We start from the raw sequence: 13,364 nt of genomic DNA on the forward strand, positions 1-13,364 counted from the left end.
ACAGGAACAGCAGTCATTTCTCAAAGAGAAATGTCTTGTCCAATCTGAAATACCAATGCCAACATACCATAGGCAAATACACAATATTGTTGCCCCAAAAAATCCCAGTTTCACACTTCCAAAATTACAGTTCATTCCTATATTTTCACCTTTGTCAAAAACAGGCCTCGATAAGGAAAAAAACCCGAGTCTTCCCCCTGTTACAGTGGGCTAATGAGAGGCTGTTTCAAGTTGCACCACTGAGCAGGAACTGAAGCAGGTATGGGCATCCGGGACATAGAAATCTGTAGCATTTTTACAGGAATCTGTAAATAGGTTGCCTTGGCTTTTACCTTGATGCAGATGCACCTCTTTACCTCTTCAAGACACTGCCTGACAAAAGGAGGAGGAGGAGCCTATAGGCTCCCATTAATCAGTAAATCTAACCAGTTTTTGGGTGAGGGGGAGGCATCTGTAGCTATCTGATTCATAAGATCCTCCTTCTAACCATAGAATCACAGAATATGCTGAGTTGAAAGGGACCCATCAGGATCATAAAGTCCAACCCCTGGCCCTACTCAGGACACCTCAATAATCACACCATGTACCTGAGAGCATTGTCGAAACTCTTCTTAAACTCAGTCTTGGTGCTGTGACTACTTCCCTGGGGAGCCTGTTCCAGTGTGCAATCACACTCGGGGTGAAAAACTTTTTCCTGATATCCAACCTAAACCTCCCCTGACTCAGCTTCATGCCATTTCTTCAAGTCCTGTCACTGGTCACAAGAATGAAGAGATTGCTACTTGCCCCTCCACTTCCCCTTGTGAGGGTGTTGAAGACTGCAATGAGGTCTCCCCTCAGTCTCCTCCAGGCTGAACAGGCAAGTGACCTCAGCTGCTGTTCATATGGCTTCCCCTCAAGGCCCTTCACCATCTTAGTGGCCCTCCTTTGGACACTCTCTAAAAACACTATTTCCCTTCTCATGAAGTACATCCCCAGGGAACAAGCCAACCTTCAAAAGAGTTATGAGTTCCAAACCCTTTGAACATTTCCATAAGTAATTTCAGCAATCCTTGCCACCATTTCACAGTGAAACAGTCAGTTAGTACTTGTTACCAGCAGCTTCTCCTGACTCACAGATGTTCACATGAGGGGAGAGTTGCTCCACCTGTTCCACTCACCCTCAAAAGGAGTGAGAGGAAAAGAGAAAATAGGCAGGATGGGGAAATGGGAAGGATGGGGAAAATGGGAGGGATGGGGAAAAAGAAATATTCCATAGACCGTCCTATGTCAACCAGAGTAACTGCACTGGGGACAGACCAAGGAACTTCCCCTCTGCAAGAAGGGGAGAAAAGAGAACAATGGAACAACAATATCTACCGGGTGGAATTTGTGTAAATTATTATTTCATAGACTTCTTAACATGTGGGATACCATTCACTAGCTGTCATGCTGGGGAATAAGTCCAACAAGCTGCCTTGCATGGATGCATGGTTCTGCCGGCAGTTTTGCTTTTTAGGTGAAACCAAGTGGAGTTTCTCTTGTTTGCCATGCAGTGTTGTGGTCTTTCTCCCATACTGGGACTTCATGACCTAGATGCAAATCAGGCCATGTTGTTCAGCCAGAGCAAGTAGAAAGAGTTCAGGAGAGAGGTCACAGCGCTGCATTTGCACGAGTTATAGTTTTACCTGTAGGGAAGCATGAAATAGGAATTGTTTTGGAGGAATCCCATGGTTGAAGAATGAAACTTGACTGCCTGATACCCAACAAACAACAACCACCATGACATGTTTTATGATGGATTTTTTCGTTCTGAGTGCCACATGCAACCCGTCATCTTGGCAGCTCTTTCAGAAGACAGAACTGAAAGACAAAGTGCCTTCCCATGAGCCCACCCTGTTCTCTCTAGATCACACAAAGCACATTTTTTGAGCAGTGTTAGGACTTTATTTACTCCAGGCAAAGGCACAGTTCTCTCCAGCCCGAAGAACACCACATCAATGGGAGCTTTGGTGAAGCCTGCAATCAAGGCCTAAGAATTCAGGTGTGAGTTATTAAAAAAGCACAATACCAATCTCATATTATGATGATGATAACATGGTACCTTTTCCTTCCTTCTGACATCTCTTTCTTTGTACAATACATTTTCTGCTCTCGCTTGTAGCTGGGCAGGGATTACCCTTTGCTGATGGATGCTGTACGATCTCTCTGACCCTTACTTCATTTCCTCTTTTGAAACCACATGTTTTTCCTTTCTTTGTGCAAGGGCTCCATGGACTCCACTCACTAGCTTCACAGTGCACTGCAATAAATATAGGACAAACTGAGCCTGGCCAATATATTTTTGTATACACAATATATATGGTACATTATTTATTCTGCATCAGCCAAAAGGTGGTAAAAACTAATGAAATCAATTAGCAGTGACATACAGCAGTGAATTGACAGAAATTGGACAGCTGAGGATATATAGCACAAAATAATGTCAAATAATTATGTCAGTTACTACTTTCTACTGGCTATTTTGTAATTCCATTCCTGAAACAAGGCAACAACAACACAATTGGTCTCAATGAAATCAGTTACTGGGGTTTGTTCTTAGGTTCCTTTGGTTTGATGCAGGTACAAACCCTTGTAACTTCAGTGGAATTAAACTTTGGTCATGCCTGTGTGAAAGGTGAGTGAAGTTACTGGTGTCAAGCTGCTGCAGCTGGTCTCAAAGATATTGAATTTGGAAATCAATAGTTATAAGGGACCAACTGATATTGAAAGATACTACAGCAGGAGTCAAGCATCTTTGGTGATCTGCTGCTTGGTATTCAGCTTAAATTGGGAAAGAGCCATCATCTGTAGTATATACAAGCTGGAAATAGGCAAAGCAGAGGAGAACTTAGATTGGGATGGGTTTTCAAACTTTTCCGAACAGTGTAGGTTACAGTTTCTAAATCAGAGTGATGTGAATGTGCATCCTGTACTATTTGGAACTCAAAATATGTGTCACAGCACACTTGTCCAAACAGCGTAAACAAAAACGGGAGTAACTTTGGAAGCTTAACAGCATGCTCTTAATAGCCATCCTTGTCTTGTGCCATCTCCTCAGTATCCTTCTCTTGATAAATGATAGTAAATATTTATATTTACTTTATGTATAATTGCGTGTTTAAGATTATAAGTCATCATTGAAGACGGAAAGACTTCCAGTCCCTATATAAGGAGGAATTTGTAAGTCAGTATTTTTCCAGCTCCAGAATTTACTTCTGAATTTTCCAAAACCTAGAAAATATAACTGACTTCAGGCAATCTCTGAGCCTTCCTTCAGTGAATTATCATGTGGGTCATTTTTTTTCATATTACACCGGTGCTGTCCTGTTAAAATAATTGACTTTCACGTGCACAAAAAGGTTCTGTTTTACTCCATAGCTTTAAATGGCTTTTCTTAGTTGAGTCTGACTCATTGTTAAAGCAGCTAAGTGTACAGCACTTGGAAACAGCTTCCAATAAACAAAAATGATCCCTTGAATTTCTTTCAAAGATGAAAGTCTTTACTTGCAAATAAAACCATGAAAGCCTACACTACCACCTGAACTAATATATATTTGAGAAGGAAAATGCCAAACTAGTGCACATTATTTTTATTCCTACATTACTTCCTCTCCAAAACACTTGATGCCAGGGAGAGCTATGTGCATGATACTGTGGGGGAGGAGATTTCCATCATGGACAGACTGTGCCTAAGTGCTCCCTGGTTGCTAGTGGCTGAAGAGGTTACTGCTTGCACCATAGTTCACAGCCCTCAGCCACCACAATTCACAGCCAATATACTAAAATAAGCTGAACCCTGCTGCAGCTTCGGCGTACCCATGGGCTGCTAGCTGCACTAGCCCAAGGCAAACATATCACTCAGTCTTCTTTCAGCTGAAGGGGTGGCAGAGGGATGAAGCAGACAGTTAGGTGTGGTGACCTCCAAAACTGACCCTGAGTGAATAATCGGAGCTTGTGAGTCAGAGGCTGTAGATACAAAAGCAGGTCTCTTTTCCACAGCCAGTGAGTCACAGTGACATCAATCTCACTACTTCAGTGTCAGTGCCACCCTATTTGGTGTTTTATTTTCATCCTCATTTTCTGCACTCAGGTGATTATGCACATATACCATTTTGGGGATTGGGTTTTTTGGGGGGTGTGTGTTTCCTTAGCATTTTAGTTGCCAGCTTTTTTTTTTGCTAACTTTTGTGAAGGTAAGCTTCAAAGTGTTGTCTCATACATACTTTAAAGACTCAGGGAGTACAAGGGAGCTAAAGCAAAACCATGAGTATTTTAATCTTTCAACTACATATGGGGTCTGACACAGGGTTTTTGAACCTTTCATGTTAGTGGTGCTGCATAACACTGTAACAAAGCAAGTAAGAGATATACGTCATTCTGCCTCAGGACAGACCAAACAGACCATATCTCCTGTGGCAGAGCATCAAGGCTGTGTTTGTGGGCCACAACCAAGTTTGTAGCTCTTATGAAGTGGCAGATTTGGGCAACACCTTGACTTTTTTGTGCTAGGGAATATATCTTGTTATGCAGAACATTTTCAAGTTGCACTTCCCTGGTGTTGTAACTGGACATGCCTTCCTTAGATTCCCCATCCTCTGTGAGAAAACAAGGCAGGATTGTGGGGACTGGACTTACCAATGCTAGTGCACTCCATCGTGTGGTTGTTGGCTTCCAGCCCATCAGGACACTTTTCAAGGCACTTTCCACTGTATAAGTAAAACCCACTTTTACACTTTGTGCAGAAGTTTCTGGTGAAGCAGGTATCACAGTCAGCTTTACATTCTGAAATGCAAACAGTATACAACAATGTTATTGCTCTTTGCCATGAAACAGCATGCGCTCTCTTACATATACAAGAATCACACAATTCTAGCAATGTCAATCTTCAAAGGAAGCAAATTATATTTAGATCTTCTTCATGGCCTGTACACACAGTGAGGCCAGCCACAAATGACCTCAGCATGGGTGAGGGTTTAAAAAGGATTGCCTGATGCTGAACAGCCTCACACTGATAATCTTCTTGAAGACCTATGCAAATGGCAGACAGAGCACAGCGCATGAGAATAACAATATACTGCTTCTGCCCTACACTGACAAAGCATAGAGACACAAGTACCAGGTCAGCTCCACGCTATCTATCGCCATTCATCCAGGAGAAATAAAGATATGCCAGAATTTAGAATCTGCTTTGGACGGTTTTGAATCAACATATCTTTCTTTTTTCTTCAAATGGCTCCCTGATGTTCAATCAGATGTCCTGTAGTATTTCAGGTATTATCTATATGACTACCCAAATTTGCATTACTATTTCCCAGTTCTCAGAAACTTTTAGGAGAAATGCATAAAACTTTATGTTTGGTACAGCTCATGTCTGATATGCAAGGCCACACACTGCTAAAAAGTGAGCAAATACTTTACAGTGTCAAGTTACTCTGTAAGACTTTACTCTGGGGTCCATTCATTAAATAACTTTTATTACCAGGTAAAAACTGGGAGAGTTTCTTGGCCGTCGCTCTTATGTTTTTATATCACCTGTGGGATTAAAAACAGTGAATTCAACAACAAAAAGAGGAGTGGGGAGGACATTGCGATCTTTTCCAGTTCATTTATGGTTCAAAATCCATACTGGGGTCAAAATGTTGCCTGAATGGTAAAGAATAGAGTTGACTTCTCTGTCCCCCAGCCTGGAGACAACATGAATCAGTAACTTCCCCCAAATCAGGCTGAGAGCTGGGCAGCTGAAGCCTGGCCAGCTTCTACAGGCATTCAGAGGACTACACTGAGTGTGAGACAAGCTATAAAGAGACCAGGGCAAACCACATCTCTGAAGAATGCCACCTGCCATCTTCTGTCCTTGTCTCAGGGGTCAGGAGGGTAAGGGCAGAGGGTTAAACAGCTCCAGCCACCAAGATTCAGCATTCCTCGGTCCCCGCTTGCTCTTCAGTGATGCTGCTGTTCCCTTGCTGCTGGAAGGCAGTGCCTGGTGCCCACCTGTGCTTCCTTTTCACACAGAGTTGTAGAGGAGGAGGCCATCATGTGGATTCTGGGCAGGTCATTCATGCAGAGCTGGGATCCCTGAGCTTTAGGCCATTTTGTGATCTTTCACCTTAGCTTCTTGCTTGGGTTAATATTTACTGCACTACTATAAAGAACTGAACATTAAAGACATGGCCTGTCCGTCTGCTTCTCTGTTGACTTGACTCCTAAGGGAACACAGCATTCAAGAGAAAACAAGCAAGTCCATGAGCTTCCCCTTTCCCCAACACTTACTTGCACACTTATTAATGTCGGGATACCGTGTCCCATAATATCCGCTTGGACACGAAGAAAGACATACTCCAATCTGTTTCATGCCAATCCTCTCCAGAACAAAAAAGAGCCTGGGCTTACATGACAGGCATCCGTTGTAGTCAGAACATGTAGCACACCCTCCTTGGCAACCCTGGCTCACGTTAGGATGCACTGAGAAGACAAGCATTAAAGAAAACAAACTGTGAGAGAACAGGACATTAGACAAGACCATGAAATAATGGTTCCTCTGTACTTCGAAGGGTGGGCCATCCATCTCTCTGACAGCATTTAAAGATTGCTTCATTTTTGCATAAGCAATCTGTGTTACTTATGACCTGACTTTCCATTTCAGAGATTATTGCATCGGCATTAAAAAAAAAAAAACAAGCAGCTCAGCTGATATGTTCACATCTTGAAGAAATAGCTAACAGCAAATGATATTTGAAATAGATTGTATGGAACAGCAGCATCCTAGAGAACATTTATTTTTCTTTTCCTTATTTTCAGTGGCTTTTCTGCCTTGTATGCATTTGGCTCAGCAGATAAATACATGTTCACTTATCCCTGCTTTTCCTAGCTGGATGATTAAAAATCAATCTAGTGTGTAATTTCCTTCATTGACTAAATGCCATTTGATTAAGTTCTGCTGTGCAGAAATATGCCCTTGTAAGATCGGACGATAATTTGCCTTAATAAAAAGACACAGGAGAGCCATACTTCTCACCCTCCATCTTTTCCTGGAATGTTCTCTGTGGCATGTTTTTAATCTCTAACAATTACAACCTGATGTTTAGACTTAACTGTGGCGTTTACCCTGCTCCAGTCCCAGCACGGAGCATAGGTAGGATTATATTTGTCTTTCAATTGAATTGTTCTAATTCTTCAGACAAGGAAAGGGAAACTTATTACACTCACTGCTTAAATTCTTCAGGGGCTTGGGGATAGCAGAAAAGAGGATGCTATTGCAGACTATCTTTTCAGTAGCAGACATTAATCAGTGTATTACTTCTCAGTGGCAGAAAATAAAGTTTTGCACCTTCCTGTACTTTAGAAGTTGTTAGCTACTTTTAATTTGTCCCTGCTTGCTTTCTTAAATAAATTAGAAGTAAAAAATAATTAAGCGTCAAGTAGCTGCAGACCCTGTGTCCCCTCTTTTTTGGTCTTGTCTTGTACAAAAAAACCCAGGCATTTTTCTAAGTGTAAGCTTTCATCTCTCAGCCTGAGACATCTGGTTATATTTCATATATAGGAGAAATACAGTCCTCATTTGGATTTGTAACTTGTATTTGTAAATATCAGCAGCTTCCTGTTCTGCCTTCTCCTCAGGCCAGTGGTAATTTTATAAATATGCACATGCCATGCTTTGATTGTCTATTTTAGTGCTTTGATTTAATATTCGTCTTCAGACACTGCTAAATATCTTGCATACACAATGAACTTGCTTTTGTCAACTCCCTTCTGTGGATCCCTTGGAGTAGACCAGAAGTCCATATGAATCCATGGCTTATGTGTTGAGAGGCACTACTGCCTGCTGCTCAGGTGGGTTTGCCTAACAAGGAAGTTCAGGAACACCTCTGTACTTTGTTCACTTTCACTCTTGGTAGAAAAGACATGTCCCATGAATGGGAAAAGCATTCCTCTGTGCTCTGAGGTTTCGATGACAAGTCCTGCAATCTGAAGAATCGCAAAGGGAATTCAAGTTCACTTTTTCATTAATAAAATGAGGAATGGGGGTTATTTCTCTCAGTGGGGCTGAACATGGAGGAAAAGTGCAAACTTTGACCCTGATGTGCATAACAATTCCAGTGAGAATATAAGAACCCAGTTCTCTGTGTGCCTCAAAGTACCTATTTTGCAGCACAACCTAGAGGAAAGTGTTTTTACCATGAGGACACAGCACTACTTACTATGAGAATAAACGGCATTCTGGTGAGAAGTTGCATGGTGAGAAGTTGCAATATAAATTCAGTTATCAGACTTGCTTTCACTAGGCTCTCAAAATACTGAGTACTCAATAAATATAACATATTTCTTTCTGAAAATATTCCAAAGGTACAGAGCTTATTAATTTTGAAATTAAGAAATCAGAAAATAGTTTTTCTTTACAAAGTTAAGGAAAACCTCCTTGCCTCTCTCTCCTCTGTCTTGTGGATCTTGTAGGAAACTACTTTCAAAGGAAGACACAGTAATGTGATCTAAGGAGCTGATATTATTTAAAAACTATCTGTGACTTTCCTTCATTAAGTCTGACAGATGAAAAAGAAGCTGAAGTACAAAATATTTGTCATCAAAGCTGCTATATAAAATATGGATGATCACTTTTGATGGGAAACATATTATGTGTGAGCACCTGTGACATGTCATTATGAATAGATTCTCTTGACAGAGAAAGCATTATGTGCAACAGCTCTGAGGTCAAGCTGTGTGCGAGAGACGAGACAGGCAATACTTTATTATCAAAATGATAATTCTCTATAGCTAAGATCCATTACAATTTCCATCTCCCCTTTAACTGCACAAGTATTAAATATATACTCCTAGCCATTTCCACAATTCCTGCCTCTTTTTATGCATTCCAGATACTTCTTATACAAATAACACAGAATAAAAAGAAAAAGCCTGTAGTTCCAAATGGAGAATTTTATTGCTAGTGTTATGAAACAAGGCATAAGATAAACTACGCAAGTCAAGCTCCATTTAAAGGTTGATTTCATGTCATATTATAACTAAATGCATGAAGCCAAATAAGCTCCTGTTCTTGGAAATTCTTAGAGTAAAAGTCTCGTTGAAAAGTCAGAATTAACATTTTAAGTTAAGTAAGCGTTTTTTCTCTTAAAAGCTATTAAAAGGATGCTTTTTTGGACTGTCTCCAACTGTGCCTGGCATTTCTTTGAGACCTGTATCTGTACTGCATCTGTAATAAAACAGTCTCTCATTGCACTTTCTTTGAATGCTAGGTAGACCCTTATTCTGGCTCAGGCAACAATCAAAGCAGGGACAGCCAAGCGCTCCAGAAATTGACACTGTTTAAAAGCACAGCACTGGGCTTTGTCATTGAACCTGGGAAAAAACAAATGGTGGAGCATGTTTGAAATTAGGCATCTCCAAGCTGCAGCTGAAGATCTCATTCTTGTTAACTCTCAGCCTCCTCCCTGTCTAGTTCAGATCCAGATGCTTGCCTGATCTCTGCAACATAGGGCCCTCCCCTCCTGCAAAGGCTGAGGGGGATTGAAGGGGTTCCAGAAGGAAACAGAGCAAACTCAGGCTCTAAAACATATTTCTGACACAGGGAGGGAACTTATCACTGCTGGTTACAGAACTGTCCCTTACTATTCGTCTCTCAATGCAGCAAAGTGTTAGTGCCTGCAGATCTCAAGTACTTCAGAAACTGCACATCATAACCCCGAGGAAGCAACCAGAAGTTTTATCCCTTCTTCCCCCATATCAGAAAGTGTGAGCCCAGAGTTTAAGTGACGTGCTGGGAACATAAACCCTATCTCCTGAAATCCAGTCATGGTACACAGGGTGTAAGCATTTCTTCAAATTTCTGTACTTAGGTCAGCAGTAGAAGTGGGTAAGTAACATATATCCACTTTAAGAAATGCTTTGAAGTCTGCAGGTGAAAAAGCATTAGAAGAGCACAGACCACTTCTGTTAGCCACAAGTTTTAGATGTGGTAAGAGGGACAAAGAGAGGTCCAGTGTCTTGGCAGAAAGTCAGACACTGTGGTCTCATGGGTTAGACACTGGCTGCAGAACCAGGAGGCATTGCAAATAGGTCCAAGAAATGCTCTGGCTAAATACTCTTGCTTGAACCACTTTGTCTTTGGTGCAACCTGCTCCATTATAAAGACATATAAAACAAAACCCAAAAATTTCTCCACAACTTTCAGAACTGACTTCAGTGAGGATGAAGTATTCTATGCCTGGGCTGTAGAGATGACCCTACCAGCCATCCAGCACTTCTTCCCTCTAGTATTCAAACGCTCTGAGCACAGTGAAATAATAGACTCTCAGGGATGAAAAATGCAGCGCAGCAATGGGCAAAGCGAGTGGTGGGAGCCCAGAGACCCACAGAGAAGCTGCAGCAGATCATCAAAGGTAGACAACTAATGTAAGTGCAAAGTTACCCTTACACTGGGATGCATTTCATTTAAAGAAAAAACAAAAAGCCAACAGGTAGTATATTTATCTAGGGAAAGAATCAGTGTTTGGGATTCAGCTGATGGTGGTGGCAAAGGCTCACCTAGTCACTGTCTCTGCATCCCTACCTGCATTACTCTGCTGGAAGTAATCACGAGCATGAGTTCCCATGCAGCTTAATGCAGATGAGATTAGTGCTCAGGGACTGCTCAGTGCCATCAAATTGTAGGTGCCAGCAGCCTTGCACCCCGGTAATTTGTGGTTAGCAGTGCATACAAACAGAAGTCTGTCCATGGCTTTCTTTTTTTTTTTCCCACCTGCATTATTAGTCTGCAGTATTTATGTGTGGTAGCTGCTAACATCATCCTGAAGGGAGATCAGTGTCAATGGGGAAAGGCTGCACCTTTTTTCCTTCTCATGTCATCAGCCAGGAGTAGTACAAAGTATGTATATGCAGACTTGTGACTGGCTATAAGTCTGTAGCCAATAAATCTGTTCTTCCTTTTTTTCTTTTTATAAAACTTAAATACTGGAGATTAGGGAAGACCCTAAATTAATATTGAAATATTTTCTTGTCCTGTCTGCCTTTAAACCCTTTTTTTCTGTCAGAGGCCTCTTTTTGCGCAAGGCATTTGTCCAGATACTACTTTTAAGTCTCATTAGCAAATGAAATCTCAGAATATTTTCCAAAGCTCTACTCTGGAAACAATGAGTTGTGGTGTCTATTAAAAATAGAAAGTTAAGGATAAGGAGCTGCATTTGAATCTGAATTTCCAATGATGAGGTGCTAGACTTTGACCATATGCAGCAAATAAATTCTAAACCTTTGCAATGACATTTTTCAATCAGTTTTACTTTATTTTTAGATTAAAATTTATGGGATAAAAAAAAAGAAAACAACAGAAAACAAAATGGAGGAGGAATCCAGCTGGGCACATGTTCTCACAGCCAGAGGAAAAACTCAGGGTAGAAGAATATTCTTTGCCCATTTGCTGCAGCTGAGGTGCACTGACTCATCACTGCTCTCCAAAGACAAGATGTCCATTTAGAAGTTCGCTCTTGAAATGGATGTGCTAGGCAAATGAAATCCATCCCTGCTAGAGAGCTGCTGCTACTGCTGGTTTCTCAGGCGTGTGCATTCTCACAGGAAATATTTTCACAGCATAGCTGCTCTGGAATTCAGCCTTCCCAGCTGGGCTGCCCCTTGCCACAAGACCAAACCCCACCTCAGCTTTACCCACCACACAGCACCCACGCAGACACTAGCCCTTTTGGTGGTGGCGATTTGGGATGGGATATCCCCTGGGTTCTCCTGTTGCTCGATTGCTCTGTGTGCTCACTAGCATTCCTTTCTTTTCCTCTTGCCTAGTGGGAAGCAGCTGCCTGTGGTGGTGGTCTGAAAACAATACTTTATGTAAAGCAGAGCTACTCTTAATCATGTGGACTGTCCTTTAGGCAAATGTAAACAGCATTTGGCAGTCAGCTCTTCTAATGAGAAAGTCATTAAGGAATTCAGTTTGCAAACCACAGCGTATTTCCTCAGACTCTTTCTTGGACAGCATTTCTTTGTGTAGAAATGCATCAGAGGTGGGACGGACAATGGTGCGGCAAAAACGCTGAACCAACGTGTCGTCAACAGACAGTTATGGAGCAAAGACAAAGCCCAGGAGGGGTAGGACAGCACCAGGACAGCCAGTATGCATGGGTTTGATAAAATTGTATTATCATTGCTAAATAGATTCCCAGCTTGGGCCAAGGTGAAACCTGAGCCCAGTCTTGCAGGCTAAGCTCTCCTCGATCACTTGGCCTTAAATCACCTGCACGGACTTGGTGTGTTGTGATGGTACAGCACCTGGGCTCTGTGGGGAAGAAAGACCCATACATGACAATTACCACATTGGATTGACCATAAGTTTTCTGGAATGCAACTGAACCAGTGGTGATAGCTGAGGAATGTGGACTCTCTGTCCAGCCTCCTCAAGATCTACAGGAGTCTGAGCCAACCGCAAAAGAGGGAAAGAGGAAAATCAGTCTAAAAGTCAATTGCTAATGCCTTAATGTCATCTGTTTCTTTTTGTGATTTGTGCTCCCCAAATACTTTAAGATTTCTTTCTAGGAGGGTGGTAACTCCTCCAGAGATTTGCCTGACTTGAATTTTACTTCAGAGCATTACTGCTTTCTATGGTACAAAATACGTCGCAAAGAGGATCCTCAAATGTCCTCCTGTGTTTTGAGGGAAAAAGATCCCATGAGGACTGCAAAAGAATTACCCAAACATCTACCTGGTGTGACAGAATGTTTTCCTCCTCAAGAGGCACTTCACATCTGAGGGAAAAGAAACCAACCTATTTTGTTCACCAAGTGTCAACAGTTCTAAAAAAAGCAACAGAAACATGAGTATGGGACTGTCCCACAGTCTCAAGGAGTATCTATAACTGTTTTGTAGTGGTGCCTACGAGCAAGGAGGCCCTCAGCCCAAATGGCCAAGATCTCACTGGCGATTGCCTCATCATTATTAAACACATGTCTGGCAGAGTGATCCTGAAAATTAAGTATACTGGCAGCCAGAACACATTTCCCCTGAATTCGGTTAGAAAGAGTATCAACAGGCTGAAAAATCTCACCAGGGGTGAAGAGTTTTGTGCAGTCTCCTAGCATCTTCAGCACAACAGAAATCAGCCACAGCAACCACAAATGGCTCCTTGTCATTCCAGAGAGTTTTGTAAATAAACTGAAAAATTCTTTTCATGGAGAGAGAAGGGAAATTGACTTCTTTTTTCCCACATACTACAGAGCACCACCAAAATTCAGGGATGCAGGAAGTTTAACCAGTATAGGAACCAGTAAGGATCCCTGAGACAAGCTGCTTTAAGCACCCTGGTAATGATGGTAAAGGTAGGACCAGGTCAT

The 13,364-nt window shown here is 41.8% G+C and overlaps 1 protein-coding gene across 3 annotated transcripts in view; it reads right to left on the minus strand.

Moving 5' to 3' along the window:
* Window positions 1-13,364, minus strand: part of RSPO3 (R-spondin 3) — a 63,992-nt gene that overhangs the window by 21,967 nt on the left and 28,661 nt on the right. For 2 of the 3 annotated variants that reach the window (XM_051792286.1, XM_051792287.1), the window contains 3 exons: window positions 6,292-6,483; window positions 4,657-4,803; window positions 2,084-2,281 (listed from right to left, as the gene is read on the minus strand). In XM_051792286.1, coding sequence (XP_051648246.1) covers window positions 2,084-2,281; window positions 4,657-4,803; window positions 6,292-6,483 — 537 coding nt within the window. The remainder of the gene's footprint in view (window positions 1-2,083; window positions 2,282-4,656; window positions 4,804-6,291; window positions 6,484-13,364) is intronic. The other variant, XM_051792289.1, reaches the window with a different exon arrangement.

This window comes from Manacus candei, unplaced genomic scaffold (genome assembly GCF_025592945.1).
Source record: "Manacus candei isolate 608988 ecotype Guabito, Panama unplaced genomic scaffold, ASM2559294v1 h1tg000034l, whole genome shotgun sequence".
Lineage (NCBI taxonomy): Eukaryota > Metazoa > Chordata > Aves > Passeriformes > Pipridae > Manacus > Manacus candei.